The 17,783-nt window shown below is 44.5% G+C and overlaps 1 protein-coding gene across 2 annotated transcripts in view; it reads right to left on the bottom strand.

Annotated features, from left to right (window-relative positions):
• kremen1 (kringle containing transmembrane protein 1) overlaps positions 1–17,780 on the bottom strand; it is a 32,972-nt gene extending 15,192 nt beyond the window's left edge. Inside the window, exons 1-3 of one of the 2 annotated variants that reach the window (XM_061279178.1) lie at positions 17,552–17,780; positions 13,460–13,671; positions 10,996–11,273 (exon numbers count right to left, since the gene is read on the bottom strand). In XM_061279178.1, coding sequence (XP_061135162.1) covers positions 10,996–11,080 — 85 coding nt within the window. In that variant the 5' untranslated portion in view covers positions 11,081–11,273; positions 13,460–13,671; positions 17,552–17,780. The remainder of the gene's footprint in view (positions 1–10,995; positions 11,274–13,459; positions 13,672–17,551) is intronic. The other variant, XM_061279179.1, reaches the window with a different exon arrangement.
• Between the last annotated feature and the right edge of the window lie 3 nt (positions 17,781–17,783).

Here is a 17,783-nt window from a genome sequence, read left to right as displayed (position 1 = left end):
CGCAAGGCATAGCTGGACACTCATTCTGGTCTGATTGTGTGGCGTATGGGGGGGCTTATTCCTTCACAGCACATTTCAAAATGAGGGAAGCCGCAGCCCCATCAAAGCTAGCGCTGCTATTGAGTGTTTGGCGGCGGAGGCGAAACCCCGGTGGTGAGTCACCAGCAGCCAGGAGCAATTAGTGCCCGGGGATAACATTGGGCGGAAGACTGCAGTTCGCGTCCTTTTCCAAAACGACTTTGCACTGTTTTCTTGTGGTGGGGAAGTGGCGAAAATATTGGGATACCCGACGCTAGCGAAGCTAACCGCGATTGTTCTCTCTTAGCCATGCAGACGTATGACGACTGTCTCCTTGTCGTTGTAGCGGAACGCAGAGCAGTCTAGTCCACCAGCAGCAGACAAGCGAGTCAAGAGTTTTTTTGTAATGAAGTGGAAGACAAGATGGCGACAACATATGATCGGGTTGGTAATCTTCAGTCCGGAGTAGTAATGTCGACTCGTCGACTAGTCAACGCATCTTCGCACGGGCAAGAATGTGGTCGCTCCGCAAGATGACAGCCATCATGCCCGACAGAAATAAGCAGAACTCCGCCAAAGAATCCACATGGCGTTGGGTCGCGGCCTTAGCCGAACCCGAGAGAAAGATCAAGGCCGGTTAATGGCCCTGTTATTACATCGCTTGGGATGTGTGGCTGGTGACTTCCACATAGCTACTTGAAATAAGATCTGAGCAAAAAGAACCTGTTAGGCTTTGGGGTCACATGATGATGGCAGAAACAAACAAATAAAAACACAAAAACACGGTTGCCTGGTCACATATAAGACCGCGCGTAGCCGTTTGTCATGTTAGCGAGCGGGGGATGAAAAGCGCGGCTAATTACAGGCCGTGGCTTCCTCGCTGGCACTAAGAACTTCCTTCCAACTTTATTATATGCTCACAGCCTCGGTGGACTAAAAACGACACAATTATAGTTCAAAGGTAACACGAGATTAGGCATTGATCTGGCCGAGCCGTTTGCACGGAAAGGCAAGCGGGATAGTCGGACCGTCGCTTTCAACACGACGGGAAACTGCGGAATTTTCTTCTTCCTTCCACACAGGCGTTGTCCCGCCTTTCTTACGGATCTGAAGTCGGAAAATTACCTTCCAATCGCCTTTTCCAAGTGGGGGCAAAAGACCCTTCTTTCATAACATTTCCTGGAAAACAATGATAGTTCCCAAGCTTTCCATTCACGCAGGAAACCCTCATATCAAGCAAACCAAAACGATTTACTCCTTGTTATTATGAAACGCATGTGTAGCATTTCCCATCCTGGTAGCCATTACGGTTGTGAAGCTCATTAATGTTAGCACTCGAGAAAAAAGCTCGACCAAAGATCAGGCCAGATGTGGCGCTTTGCGGCGGTCGCGAGATGGGGGACGGGTGGTTTCGCCGCGGCCTTGAAAACTTGGATCGTGTTTTTGCGAGAGACTCATGCCCGAAAAGACACAGGATGTGTGCCATTTTGGTTTGACTTTTTGAAGTCATTTGATAGCAATTTTGGGAGAGCTCTGAGATCCTGACCAAATATTTCATTTGGTCTCTTATGAGTAGAATTTGTCTGAGAGATTTTGTCTGGCTGCTCCCAAAACGGAATGATGTATACCAACACATGGACGGATGGATAGGAATTTAAATTGTCTATACTCCGTGGGGGTGGGGCGTGACAGCCAAGTTTGATTCGGCGCGATAAAAGTCAAGAAGCTAATAAGTCAACGGCACAAGTTTGAGCAAACGTTGCATGGAGGCTGTCGCCATTAATTCTTTATTGTCGGCATTTATTATTAACTAGTTATTTATTTTTAACCTTTTATTTTTTACTTATTCTAATGGTTTATTATTTAATTATTTATTATTTTTAATCTATCTAGCCATCCATATAAATATATATCCATCTAATTACATGTCAGCGCGGAGGAGCTCGCCTCTCTCGCTGTCTCTCGTATTTTATTCGCCACACCCTGGAGCAAGAGGAGGTCAGTGAGAGTGCAAATTAAAGGGGGGGGGGGGGGGAACAGATGCCGCTGACCGGCTAATTTTTCGGTCAATGACTCCTCAAAAGGATTTTATAGTCCCTCGTTGCTTTTTATGCCTTTGTCATAAGCTTGCACCCCCCCCCCCCCCCCCCCCCCCAGATAACTGGACCATAAACCAGGACCTCATTCAAGCCCGAAATAGCCTGGGCTAGAGCGGCACCGCACTTGCTGCACAAATTCCTCACCGTACAAGCTCCCGGCTTCAGCCACCGATTGACAGGCCGTGGAATCCGACAATGACGTACAAGGCAATCAGACGAGAACCCCGAGGAGGTCATCCGGTAAAGACCACCTCACGTAACGCCTGTCACATTCCCAACAATGCAGTTTCAACCTAACCCAAGATGAGGACCCCCCACCCCCCTCCCCCCAATTACCAGAAACCAAAATCATTATCTACAGCCAAGGTCTCCAATACCCAGCTTGGGTTGGGGATTCCCAACAAATCAACAAAAGTGGAAGACGGCCCGAGAGCGTTGGCTTCGAGGTCCGCTGCACACGCTTGCCATTCCTGGGACGCAACCCATAAGAGATGAAAAGGGCGAGGAGACTGAGGAGGGACCACAAAAGACAAAGTGAGAGCAAGTAAGAAAGACGGCAACGGAAGACAATGAGCACTTTTATCGAGCCCGCCCGCGCGTTGTTAAAGCAGCTAATAAATGACCTGTGTAGCGAGCCCTTCACTTCGCATTGTGCTAAATAATTTAAGACTAAAGTTTACTGTGAGCACCGATGAGACGTAACCAAGTCAACCCAAGCACTTTTGGTTTTAACAGAGGAATACTTTCTACACCTTACTTGGTCAAAATCAACTGCAGCAAATTACGGCAGAACGTACAAAAAACAAATATCCCAAGTGCCATGAGTGCTTTCATTTTTTGCCACTTCTCGAAAGCAAAGCGCCAGTTGAACCGCCGAGCGCAAAAACTACGGCCTACTCTTGGAGGGAAGACACCTGACAAAAAAAAACAACAACAAATATGGGTTCCTCATCACGTACACGCTTTCATATCAACGCCATCTAGCACAAGTTGCTAACGGCCTGGCATGGGGGCGTCTCAAGTCAAGATAAGAGAATCCGTCGGCTTACGTGCACCTCGGAACAAACATGGGGACGACATGATAGCGTTTCACTGCTGCAATTATTGAATAGATTTCACCCGTACAGCAAACTTGTGTCCACCATATTTCTAAAGCTACAAGGAGCAACGACAAGGTGCTAAATCTCTGGCCGAATGGGATCAGATCTCAAGGAATGTCGTTGGAAGTGCATTTTAATTGTCGCCAAATCATCTGTAAGTATCTTATTTTAAGGGGCAATGTTGTAAGATGAGTTTGAGCAAAAATAAATAAATAAATTGCCCTGGAAACAGATGCCTTGCTCAGGGGCACTTTAGCAACAAACGCAAGAGATATTACAACGTCCTGTTGAGACTCGATTTGAATGGTGTCTCAATTACCACGCTTTTCGCTGTATTTTAGGAAGAGTCCGACACAGATGCTTACAGACTGGTCCAAACAGAAGCGCCTTTTGTACCTCGGGCAGCGGCGTCGCCGCGGTGATGCCATTCTCATCCGTGCAGAGAAACTTTCCTCACTATGGTGAATCCTTTAAGTGTTGCCTGTCTGCTTGACTTCCTGTTGTCTTTCTTGGGCAGTCTCAAATGGAGCTCTTAAATGAATTGCCATCAGAGCATTGGGATGAGCGGTCCCCAAGCCACTCCTGACAGGTCTCCTAGGGTCTTGTCTTGCAGTCACAAATGAGGGACAATCCTATCACAATGTTCACTCGTAAAAATGGCAACCTAGTCTTGGCCGCAGATAATCTGATCTTGACCAGGAACAAAGAGCATAATCGCAGAAGCCTGAACTTGGTTTCCTCTGATCTTGACGACACTACCAGCACTTAATCTTCCTAAATCATGGTCGCCTGATAAGAAATTGAGGGGGAAAGAAAAAAGCCCATCTAGCTCCACAACAGTACATCTCAGAGTTGATCTAATCTGACTACAACATCAGTCTGTAGCCTACCTACAGCCACACTGTCAAAAAACACAAATGATGTTTGTTGATCATTAGTCTCATTCTTTCCGCACTGCCCCCCTGTGGTCTGGAGGGACGTCAATCGAACCCCAGCGGTGCTATATCTCACGGCGCGACAGGAACCGAGACCCGTCGATTCTCGATGAGCCTCACATCTTTTACTCGCGCTGCCTCAACATCCAAAGGGGGTTAGCGCCTCCGAGGGAGAGCCGAGCCAGACGACGCTAAACACACCTGTTTTCCATCCCGCTGTTTGTGCATTGCTTGGCTGGCATGTGAGGAATGTAAATTATATGTGCTTTGGTTGCGTTGCAAGGGGGTTACGGTGTTCAGCCCCCCCCCCCCCCCGAAACCTCCGACGAGGTCCGACGTGATTACGGGGTCCGGAGACAAAAAGGAGGGAGAAATCAAAGGGTCTGTGGTGGAGGAAACGCAATCTGCAGCCGCAGATCAGATGCGTGGCTTATCTTCCTTGTTTATGCCTGACAGGCATCATTATCACGTTGCCTGGTCTCAAAGGCCCGCGAGGGTGGGGAGACACTGAAGCCATTGTTTCAAAGTTAAACAGGAGGACTTGAGCAGTAAACTGGCCACCCCTCATCTTTTTGTATACTGACATTTGGAGTTGATGGTGTGGGTGCAGACACTGTTTTTTAATCTGGAAAATAAAGATGTCCAGAAACAAAGGTGAAATGTTAAAATATAGCTGTCTTTTGGAAAATCACTTGCGTGTCTTTTGTTGTTAAACTTTGAGTTTAATATCAAAACATACTGATGTTATCTTGAAAATATCTTTTGTGGGATTACTACTTTTATGTCCTGACAAATGACATTCTTGTAGACAAAGATTAACACAAAAAGTACTTTGGGATTTTAATTAATTGAGTAATTAGAAATTAAAAAAATATCCCAGGTCATATTTAATATGAGTCAAGTTTTTGATTAAAAAAAAGCGAAATAATTTGTTAATTATTCAAATTACATTTGTTATTGTAACGAAAAAAGAAAAATGCACAAATTTATATGAACAATAAATACTTCACTATTAGCAAAATCAATGGTTCCACATTTTTAATCAAATAATTGATTGGGAATTGACTTCAATTTCAAAAAATTTACTCAAATTAGAAAACAATCATTTGTATGATTTTTGATACAGAAAACTATTTTTACAAAATAAAAAAAAAACAGGACGAAATAAAGCATTTAACATGTGTGGATTGACAATTGGATTCATGAATAGTTCACTAATGAGTTACTTCCTGTTGTGGCGACTTCCTGTCAGTCATCTTTGGTGCGTGAGTGAAGTCAAATTTTAACGTTGTTTTTCTTTTGTTTACTTCGAGAATGGCAACTTCCTGTGGTGTTTTCATCCAACTCCTTTGTTAGGTCATAACCTCTTGATTGCAGTTTCAGTTACAAGGACGACAGTTCTGCACTCATGTTTTCTTCTTCCTCAGGAGCCAGCCCAGATGTTTTAGGGTCAACTGTTCTTTGCGTGATTTTTAATTGCCCTTGTCAGGGTTTTTTTCGAGCGGTCCGGTCACAACGTGCAGACATCGCCCATTCGCGGCATATCCGATCTCTAGTGGACGTCAGCTAAAAGAGTTTTTATTGTCTCCAGAGTCACAATAACAGCGCCACAATGAGCCGCTAAAGAGGCCCGCGCAGTCTTTCGGACCCCTTTTGAAAAAGCCGGCGTCTCCGATTCCCGATCTGGCTTCTGAAAGCGATCCCCCTTTTCACTGTGGTTTGTGCGACTGTGGGAAGAGCGAACGTACCGGGAAGCAGATGGTTCGGTTACAAGACAAGAACGGTTTATGGGCTATCCCACCGGCCTCAGTTACGGAGGATCCATTGAGGGCCGGAAGATTCTGTTTCATGGCGTCGGTAGAGTGTGACCGACTCGTTGTTATCGGGGGGGGGTTAAGCTGCACCCGTTCTATCTTGACCTTCAATGCAGGAGGCCACCCGAAGACTTAAATTTCAGCCATGGTGATTGCAGAACTTTGGCATCGCAATGGTTTGTCATTGGCTGGTCAAGAAGACTTTTGTTTAGACTGAGACGAATGCAGTTAACCACCTCACTTGCAAAATATTCAAGTTTATCCTTCCAACTAATTTTCGCTGTACTGTGCTGAAAAATGCGGACATCAAAATATCAATGACATCCTCAATTCATTGTTCTTCTCTTAAGCGCTACCGTGACTAAACAACCCGCCGAGCCACTTTACCGCCTTTGTTGGCGTGTTTGCGATCCACTTTGACTCGCTCCGAATCTTTTGTTCCAATGTTTGCTCGGCCGTTGACGCGCGTCGCACGTATTCATGTCACCGGGCAGGAAATGTACGGCTCGAACCCGCAAAGTGACGCAGATGGGCAAAGAGCAGCAAAGTGACCCATGAGTCCACCGCAAAGATAAAAAGAACGGTCACGTTTGACACATGAGCTATCCCGCCATGTGTCATGTGTTGCTGCTTCGGAGCAGAAGCCAGAATTCCATGTGACCCCACAAAATACTTTTCTTTCCTGCTCGCAACCAAAATTGGACCGATGATTGGCAAGAAGTGCGGAAGATGTTTGAAATGTCACAAGCTTTATTGAAAGCATGCTCTGAAAAAAAACAAACTACAAAGGCCAAATGTCAGAAAGTTTTTTTTTAGGCTGGGGATATAAAAAGAAATCCAAAGGGCCCAAACCGCTAGTGAGGCTACAAGTGGGACTTGCCCAGAGATGATTTTTTATTTTTTTGGGGGACATTCACATTGGATTGAACACGATTATGCAAAGTGTGTTTCGTAATCTGGCCCACATCAGAAGACCCCCTTATTTAATTCAAAATAAATTTTTACACATGAAAGCAATTGCTACTACGACTGGGCCGCTCACGTGTTGGCCGTTTTGTGGCTTCGCGTGGTCCCTGTTTTTCCCTTCCATTGTGGCTTCCTGTTCCTTTGTCACTTCCTGTTTCCTTGCTGCTCTTTATTGTTTCCCCGCTCCCATCATCTCTCAGTCCAAGAGACTAAAAACCAGGCTTGCCCATGGGGACACGCCCCCTCCCAACTGGTGGTTTGGGGTCGCGAGAGCTTGGCAGCATGGGCCGGTGGCGATTTCGAGACGTGTAAAACGGAATTCAGGAAAGAGGGAATAACAAGCGCGGGATGCAGGGAGGTACCGCGATCAAACCAAAGCTGGCCTTTGAACGTGACAGAACCGCCCGCCCGCCCGCCAGCAGTCACGGCGGCAGGATAATAAGCACCACTGCGCTGCTAATAAGCGGCTACGTTTTTCCGGCGGGGGAGGCAGTTCGATTCCCTGGCACGGATGGCAGAGCGAGGGAGGGCGTCTCCTGCCTGCACAACGTCACCCCCCCGAGGGTATTTCCGCTTGCTCACCTCTTGTCACTCAATTGTCAATTCTGCTCACGAGTGCAAGGAAAGACTTTTGAGTTCCTTCAGCTTCAAATGGGGACGATACGCGATCGATCATTCGCCTTCGAAATGGAGCATGGGGATCCGAGCACGTAAGCGAGCGGTGTCGCTTTGTTTCGCTCCAGCTCTGGTTAGCTTATCATATTCCGCCACGCGGTAGATAAAACAACAAACAATCCACACGGCAGATAAAATCACATCTTAAATAATCTTCAAATTGAAATCAGTTCATTCCAAGGTTGATATTCAAAGATTCACTTCAAACTGATAAGATGAAACTTGAACTTGACATTCACAATAGAAAATATGATACACGACGGTGCATCAAAATAAAAGGCCCAAAGCGTTTCATTACTGTGAACACTCCCTTTCGTTTTGCTCCATGTGTGCAGAGCCGACAGTCAAATGCGTTTGCGTCATCTCGCTGTGTGTGTGCTGTCCAAACACACACACACACACACACACACACACACACACAAACACCTGCGCAAACTGACAACTGGAGCCAGACGCCGACTTGGCAACCTTTGACGAACACGCCCTGCTCGGTTGAAGAAGAGTTCATGTTTTGCACACAAGGGAGCAAACACACACACACACATAACCAACAGTTGGCTGCCTTCATAAGATACCGTACGTAAACTCACCAGTGACAACCAAATCGATCAAATAGGAACGGCTGCATTCACTTTTCTGTTCCATCGTCGGTTAAGTCGTATTGACGGGAAATATGATGGATGTGTTTGGATGCAAATTAAAAGTACAAAGAAGAAAAAGGGAAGGTGACTGACTGATCATCATTTTGGTCAAAGCTAAAATACAATTTGGCCAAAGACTCAAAAGTAGTTTTCATTTTTCCAGTAAAGTATGGACATCATTTCAATTGGAAAATATTTCATGGTCGAAAAGTTGCAATACTGAAGCTTTGACAATTCTTTACGAAAAGACCTATCTAGACAACAAATCGATTATCAGTGACTAATAAACGATTAGCTGTCAATTACTCGTCTCATATCCGGTAAACTGATCTTGAATTATGGCAAGGATGTGGAATCTCTCGCCGATTAATCAATTAAGTTTGTGTCGATTGATTCCCTCCGTTCCACACTCGCGTCATAATTCAACATCAGGCAGATCATTTTGCGTTAATATCGTCATTTCAATCAAAGTAATTGGACACGTCTGTCAAAGAGCAAGACAGCATTCCTCAGCAGGCCTCTGCTTGACAGGGCCCGAGCTAACCGTGTTAGCCTCGGAGGGCAAAGGCAGGATGTGACGCGCTCGGCGCCCGAGATATCCCTGGAAGAATGAGAGAAATCCTTCACGGACAAAATGCAAGTTTGGCTTCCAAATTGCAAGCGATGAAGATAATGAAGCAGAAAACGTCCATCCTTTGCCTATTGCGTTTGTAAATAAACATTGAGTAGATGAGTCGATAGGGGGGGGGGGGGGGGGGTGAGCAGTTACGCACACAAGCGGGAGGAAAATGAAAGAGACACTAAACACGGACGCATTTTTGTTCTGATTATTAATGTGCATTGTACTAAAAAAAAATAATGGTGCCAACGGGCACAGGTTCGCCCCAAGGGCAACGGTTCTGTTCTAAAAATCCCAATGAGTGAAAAAAAAAAAAACGAATTAAATTGGAGCAATCACAAAATGGCAATATTTGAACATGTTTTCAAACAAGGGGAATCCCAAAAGGAAACCAAAAACATCTCATCAAAGAATATCAGGACATGTTATTGCAACACTTATCTCCACTACATCTGTCAAGAAAAGGAATCCAAACAAAAACATGGCGTCAGGCGTGTTTCCACAGCAAACGTGATTTCATATGCAAATGTGGTCGCCACATGCACTGGCCGACATGGGCGGATGCTCCACGAGGTGTTTTTTTTTTTTTTAAACAAAGTTTTTCTGGGCCTTTTTTTCCGGAGCCAAAATAGACCAAATGAAAAACGGTCATTACATCTTAAGAGGTCTTGTAAACACATGAAATGATTGTTGAATACGCAATCGACTACCCCCCCCCCCTTCCTCTCGTTCCCCACTCAGCGTTATGAGGGGGAATACCGTGGCTTTAAATACTTTTGTGTTAATACATAGGTGCACATGGGAGCAGTTACGCAGCAGCCCAGATGGCCGACCCTCTAATTTGAAGCCCGAAGGGTGTTATTAAGAAGACAAAAAAATTAAAAAGGAAAGCCTGCGGATTTTCGCCGCTTCTGACATGAAAGGCGGCGCAAAATTACAGCAAAAGGCAGGCAGGGCTCGGTTTTTGCGGTCAGCCTTATTAGATATCTGCGAGGAGGTTATGACCCAATATTCTGCGCGGGGGAGGTGCGCACATGCTCCAGAGTGTGACGCAAAAAAAAAACCTGAACGTGTATTTAAAAAATAAAAAAACGTGTTTGCATTGCAAAGCAGTGCAGGGGCTCCGATTCAAGGTCTGTTCAAGTTGTCTGGAGGACGTTCAAATATAATGTAAAGAAGCCTGGGACAGGATTTTTTCTTATTTTGACCACTGAGGGTTGCCACGCTCGAGGTGGACACTATATATCTATGACTTTGAGCGTGCATGGCTTTAGATGACGGGGCCTGGCCCGGCGAGTGACGTGCGTGTCAGGGAAAGTGAGCGGCCGTAACGGCTCGCGAGTGAACGGCATCAAGACGTGCGACAAGAATTGTTGTGAATATGGCAAACCAAAGGGTCCGTGCAGTTATGTCAGCTTCGGCACTTTCAAGAATTCAAAAGTGATAAATCAGTTGAATTGAAACAATAGCAGCTAGGTCAAATTCGACTGTATTGCAAAATACTTGATGTTGCGCTAGAAACGTTTTTATAACATATTAGGTAGGAAGGGAAGTTGGAGGTGTGTTATCAAAGGGGTCATTTTCTCTTTTCTGATCAAAATGTTAACATTTTTACCTCATTTCAAGAATTCCAGTCATAAAGTAGAATAAATTCACATTTGCATCAACGCTGTCAGAACATTGGAGAACGTATGCATAAAAAGCAAATGCAAACATCAAAAATTGTGATTTGGTGTATTGCCAAAGGTTTCATCTGTGCGTAAGCGGACCTCATCTTCCAGATTTCATTATTTTGTATGTTGCTGATATTTAGCCCAAAATGACGGCATTTCCAACAACCCCAAAGTAATAATTCATATTAGAATCAACAGAGTACTATGTCTAATATTGTAGTTTAGGTGCCATTTGCAAGATGGGGGGGGGGGGGGGGGGGGACATCTCTGCATGTGTCCGCCGAAGGGAGACGCTTTCTCCCCGCACCGGAGCAAAGCCTACTCGGGGGACCGCGACGGAGCAAAGTTCGTAGAAAGAAGATACAAAAATAAACACCGAAGACAAAAGAGAAGGAGAAGACGACAGCTAAGGGGGGGAAAAAAAGTTGAATCAAGAGAACAGGTTGTGGACTCACCGGTGTCGAAGTGAGAGAGCGAAGCGGAAGACAGGAAGCAGAAGCCGGCCAGGAGCAGCCAAGACGCGGCGCTCCACGGGTTCATGGTCCCAGGTGAGGTGGAGCTCGAGACGGACAGGGCTCAGCTCTCCGCTCGACTCACGCTCTACTCTGCAAGTCCGTGAAACGAGCCGGCAGTCTACTCGCGGTGGTGGCGGTGGTGGGGGGGAGTGGAGGCAGGCGGGGAGGGATCCAATTTCCAGGCCATGTGACGGGAAACCCAGCCAAACACTTTCAACCTGCGATGGGGAGGAGGGTGGAAAGGGTTAGTCAAGTGTTCAAACGCACACAAAGCGCATGTTTAGAGTAGTCTTTCCCAATTTTAGTTAGGCTCATATGTATGTCAGAAAACTCGTAGCTCGGCAAAGCACCACCGAGCAGAAGTTTTTCCTTCCGAAAAGTGTGTACAGTAAACCTACAGCGGCTCCCCCAATGCTCGCGGTTCAGAAAACGCGGATTCATGTATTGGTGGAGTTTTTTTTCAATATTGTTTTTTTTGGGTTGGGGCACAAAAAATGATAGAAATGCTCCACAAAATATGTTGTGTATTTTAATGGGGAAAAGTAGCACTCTATAATATTGTACTTTATCATACAATTAAAAATAATTTAACCGTTTTGCTACTTTGCATCGATTGGATGTTACTCTAGATCTGGTGTGACCATCTTGGCCACAGGGGGCAGTATAAGAGAGATGATCATACTGATTATTGAGACGGTATGAATCCCACGAGGCAGTCCTATTTTGCTATCAATAGCGTTATGTTCGTCTTGTTTTGGTTGTTTTATTGTTTGGGGTGTCACAAAAGAAAACAAACATTAGTCGCAAATTTACTGTTCTGCTTGACGGACTTCTTTCTCCACTTTCTTGGCCAGACACGGAGTGTTTTTGGTGAACTCCACTCGAGTCCTACTGCTGTGAATTATTTGATGTCATAATAATATTAATGGGACGTAAGCAAACTCAGTGTGTGAAAAGGGCAACAGACAGGAAGGCCACTCAAGGCGGACATCATTAAACCACTCCATTAAATGACACCAATTAGCTTTAATTGATTATTATTAGGATGACGTGACAGTCATACAAACAGGTCCTGCATGTGAGAAACAGCACCCCCTGGTGTAGATCTAGCGTATAAAGTGCTTTAAAAAGTCATAAACGAGCTTTAAAACTTTTGAAAACATAATTGTGGCTCCTTCTGGTGTGTTTCAATACAACACAGTCACACAATAGAAGAAGAGTTTCACAGCTCGTTAATGACACAATAAGTTCTTTTGAGAGGATAAAGAATATATGACGGGGGGGGTATTGTGTTAAAAAGTGGCCAAACAAAGGCTCTTATCTCAATAAATTCTTATGTCGAGTCACTTGTATCTCAAGGCACCACTGCACGTGAACTATGCTAACAATTGTCCAACGCGTTGGCTCAGTTAGCCGAGATAGACCGGCTAATATCATTGGCTCCATTTATACTTTGCTTATGGAGGTCTGACATCTCTCCATTAGTGCATGTCAGAAACAACGTGATTGTCCAAATGTTTGTAAAATGGAGTGTAAAAGTCAATGTTCCCCAAGGGGGGGGGGGGGGGTCATTTGAGGATGGGTCCGTTCAGCAGCGTCTTAGTGGAAACGCATGTTGACAGCCATTACTCAAAAGAGTGAGAGGCAGCTGATACGGCTTCAAACAAAATCCTTCAAATCTCAGCTTGGGCCCTTGCGCTTCAATGTGTTTCGCATTTCCTGTTTTGGCAGGACGCGCGCTCGTCCTTGGAAGCGCACCTCTGCTGTCGTGCGCGTCGACGCAAACTGCGCAGATTATGCAATTGCTTCACAATGTGAAACACTTCTTGGGTCTTTTCGTAATGTGTTTATTTTATGTATTAAATTGATACCGTTTCAATGAAAAAAAAATGTGACCATTTCTAATAACTCTGACTCCTTTACAGTGGCAGACTGGAAAAAAAAAAAATCCCCCGCCTCGTTAAGCACATCGTTATTAAGCGGGACTTTGCCGCAACGTTTTCTCTTCTCTTTCCCGAGGCCCGGAACGAAGCCGGCGGTGCATTCTGGGAGTCGGCAGACGGTGGGAATTCCCACACCTGCTCCTGAACACGCAGGTGATATCATAAATCTCCTGACGCGGCCAATTATTACACACCGCTTTTGATGCTGAAACTCCTTCCATGCTGGAATGAGTGCGGACCTCGGCACACTTTTTGTTTTTTATTTCGATGTTCTGTGTGTTCTGTAAATTCCACAGCTTCTGAGGTAGTCTCGAAAGTGGAAGAGTCGACATCAATCCCCCACCACTTTACATTCCATGTCAGTGCCTTTAAAGCACTTGTCCGTGTTTTTTTTTTCCCCTACTGCAAAAGGAACACAAATGTCCGCAAAGCTGCGGTGAATTTGTATTTTTCTTTCTTACCGAGCATGACTGATTGGCTTTTTAATAGCTTCCTGTGCCGCTCCGCGAGAAAACATCTGGGAGGTCGGACCGAGTCCGCCGGCTCTGCGCTGAAAAGACGCCGGGAATGGAAAATCAGACCGAAGGCCTCGGGGGATGAAGTGAAGCCTCAAAGGGGGTTAAAAGGGAGGGGGGTGGGGTCTTTACGTCTGCAGCCGTTTAGTTGGAATGGCCTGTAAAAAAAAAAAAAAAACGAGGGTCAACCGTGGGTCACGCCACTGACGTCACCTTAAATTCTGCCATGGAAATGCACGCCGTCGCCCCCTGGTGAATAGGGCAGTGCCCAGCTCTTCATTAACCAAGTGTCGCTTTTTTAAATTATGAATTCATTATAAATTTATCCAAATGAGGAGTGTTGGTCCTTGGTGCAGGTCTTTTACTTTGAAAACAAAATGACAATATCTGTACGGAGAAAGTTGCAGACATTGCAATGGCAGGCTGCAGTAGACATATCAAAAGAAAAAGAACAAAAAACCACTTAACACGTTTTTAAATTGACATCTGTGGGAGAGTAACAAAAAAAAAAGAAAAAAGCAGACAGGCACAGGCAGATCACATTTTACATCCTCATTCGATTCATTTCAATCCCAAAGGCAAATAAATAATCAGAGGGGAAAAGATGCGGTGGCTTAATTGCCTCGGCTGCCTCGGGAGTAAACTCCGACTGGGGGCATGAAAGACGAGAACGTTACGTTTCTATTTTGATGACATTCGTCGAATTTGAATTAAGAAAAAATCCCCAGATGGAGGCACACCGACTTTGTGGTCAGAGAACATCAAAGTGTGTAGGAAGAAAGAAAGAAACGAAAAAAAAACCGCTTTGGGCTAAGTTTTTGCAGATGATTATCGACAGATATTGTGAAATGAGAGGCTTAACTTGTTCATTTGGAAATTATTTTCTATAAACACAGCGAGAGGAGTCTTACGCGTTGCTGTTGTTCTCTCAACGTATTATCTTTAAATAACTTTCCATTCATTTCAAAGTGTAATTCACTTTGAGTGTGACCGAATAAAGTTGAGGAACGATCCAAATTGGGCTCAGTGGCCAATCGTTGCTGACTGGAAAAAGGAGTCAAAAATGTCGGTGGGCGGAATGTGGCTTTGCGTCAGCCACCCAAAAAAAAAAAAAAAAAAAAAAATGTTAGGCAGCCTTCAAAGGCTTCTCCTCACTGAGCTTTAGCTTTTCCTTGAGGAGTTGAAGCAAAGGGCACACATGTGCTCCAAACGCAAAGCGAGTGTTGACATGATTTTTATTCCAGCCTCTTGCCAAGCAAGATTTGCGGCTTTTTAACAAAACATCAAGGGGACCCGGCCGGGGTCAAGGGGGGGCAGGGGGGGTTGTCACATGACTCACGTTCACCAAGACTGAAAGGACGGAGACTCTGCTTGACTTTGCCTGCGCGACTGCCTTTATGGCTAAGTTCCGTTAATTCCGTTCTTCTTCAAACACCGCCTGATGATTTCAGGATGAGGAAAGTTGGTACGGGTTCCAAATCCAACCAGCCCGGAGGAGTCCTGATTTATTATTATATTTTGGAATCGTTTGTTGAAACTATTAACGGAAAGTGAAACTGTGACATGATCCTACGCTGTAAAGTCTTAATTCCCTTCCGCAAGCCGATTTGCCAGACGGGCTTCCTCTTTCAATCCTCTCGGAAAGCCTTTCAGAGAGCTTCACCTCCCACTCGCCTCGCTGCTTATTTTCACTCCGACACACACCCGCAGACCCTTGACGTTTGTGTGGTGAGCCGCCAGCAGACTTGTTCAAACGTGCCGAGGAACCCTACGTGAGGAAAACACCCCTCGCACGTCGTCAGGAGCGACCTGTTGCGTACTTTCCATACATTCAATCTTTCTTCCATATAGTGGAACATAAAAATCATATTTATGTCATTTAAATATGAATTGGTGTGTCTGCACTTGTTTGAGGGGCTTCTGGGTGGGACTGCTTAGACTTAAGGAATGTTTCACCTTTTTCCCACCGTGCACGGGTGTCTCCTCTGATGTGGGAGAAGAGGTACAGGTGCACTTCATCACCTCTAGCATCCCGGGCTAGGCTGACGTGACAGCAAGCCTTTCATTAGCCAGCAGAGCCGCGAGCTACGCAGCTAGCGAGTCCGCCCGCCCGCCCGCCCGCCAGTGCCACCGTTTTGTGCGATACGCTGACAAAAGGGAATTTACGAGTGTGACTTACAGGTCCGGGCCGTGTGGGGGTATCGAATATGCGGGTGGAATGCCTCGCTCTTTGTTGGCACAACATGAAGGCTGGCGGTAGGAGAGGAAATGGGCGGGAAAGACCTGGAGCGAGGCACCAGATAACAGCCGGATCACCTTTCCAACAAGCAATTCATCACTTTGGAAAGGCAGAAAGCAATAGTGTGAACTGAACACACCGGCACAATTTGGTGATTATTATTATTATTTTTTTAAGCCTAGCTAAAGCCATCAAAAGAGTCAGTTTCAAGATTCTTTCAGCACGTCAAAAAGTGAACTGCTTGGTGGCAAAGATTCAGAAGACGAAAAGTGAAGACGATTTCACGTTTCCCTTCTGAAAACATCTGCGAGCTAACGTCGCTATCGCAACTCCAAAAAGTGTTTCGGTGTGCCCTCAGCTTTTGCTCTTATCGCGCAAAAACATTTGATATCATCTTGAAATATTTGCATTGTCGCCATGGCAACAGTGCTCTTGGCTACTGTGTGAACCAAATTAACAAATAAATCCATTTTTTTGCCAAGTAAGATTTGATTCATTCTTGTAAAACAACGTTTTTGGAAATATAAAATGGAAATGTATTTGTTCTCCGAATATCAGACTTTCGCCTTGCGAGCTCACGATTGCATCTCACAGCCTAAATAAACAGCAAGAGCTTAGAAATGTGCCTGCATTTTTTTTTTTTTCTGTTTCTTCATGTCCTAAGTCTTTCTGCCAATAAAGTCAAAGAGGCTGGCTGGCACGTTGACGCAGGCTCATTTGGCATGCAGACGCCGTGGCAGCCCTTTATGAATATGCAGAACAGGTGAGATAAGGACGTCACCCGTGATTAGACTCAGCTTCCTCCACATTGCGAGTCTTCGCTGGCGCTGTGGGTCCGCGGAACCGGGAAGCTGAGTGGGTGGATGCAGATGTCGCAACAATTCCTTTGACTAAACTCTGGCTGTCGCATTCAACTGCATGCTATTATATGGAGTATGGATGGTTACGAGGGCAGAGTATTAGGGGCAGGCAAAAAAAAAGGAGAAAAAAATAAAGAAAGGAGAAAGGAATATATTTATAAAAATAAAAAAAAGAGAGTTGTAGTCACAGTGAACTAAAGAACATTTAAGGAGTAGGTGGTCAAATTTACAAATGGATCCTGTTCAGTTCATTCATTAGGAAAGTGAAATTGTTTTTTTGGTTTCAGAAAACAAGTCAAAGTGATTGATATTTATTCACACGCATTTTGATTTTCTTTGGGAATGTCTTTAAGCTTTACTTGAAAGTTTTTTTCTCCCCTCAAAAGTTTACTCCATTATAAAATACTGCAAAGTAAAAAATATATATTTATATTTGGAAGAAAATTACATTATTAAAATTATTATTATTATTATTATTAAATTATATTTTCTTATATCACCTCCTACCCCCATAAAATGTATTTTCACCCAATCTACTGCTTCACTCTGTTTTTTTTTTTTTTTTACAGATTCAGACCAACTTGCAGTGTAGTATTATGATTGTCACTCTTGTACAGTACCTTTCTTTAAAATGTGGCAGTTGGAGGAAAAAAAAAAAAAAAAAAGGGTATAGGCGTATAGGTAAATACTGCCATCTCGATGCTGGTAGCGTCAATTACATTTGAGCATTTATTTGTTATATTCATTAAAAATTGTTGACATACATTAGATCTCTAAACATAAATAATAAAATAATTAATTCTCGCCATCATACAGGACTTTATTCTTCTAAGTGTGAAAAATTGAGTTAAAAAAAAAAAACTGTGTCAATTAACATACCTGTGAGTAAAATATATTTCATTGGCACAATTTGAGAGAGAAAAGCACAACATTGCTTACTTTGACTTCATGGAGTCCAAGTTGTCTTGAAAAATGTTGCGTCATGGTTCTGTGCCATTGGACGTTCAATAGTTTGTTTGTTGCCGTTTTTATCGACACAAAACCTTCGTTAAGCAATTAAACTTATGAACTTGAAAAGGAAAACTGAAGATTTACCAGCAGAAAGATTGGGTTAAGAATAAAACATTAAGTCAACGAAAAAGGAGGTGAGTCATGATTGGATTGGATCCAT

This window comes from Syngnathus typhle, linkage group LG5 (assembly GCF_033458585.1).
Source record: "Syngnathus typhle isolate RoL2023-S1 ecotype Sweden linkage group LG5, RoL_Styp_1.0, whole genome shotgun sequence".
Lineage (NCBI taxonomy): Eukaryota > Metazoa > Chordata > Actinopteri > Syngnathiformes > Syngnathidae > Syngnathus > Syngnathus typhle.
Note: the sequence above shows the minus strand (reverse complement) of the source record. Positions and strands in the feature narration are given on the sequence as shown.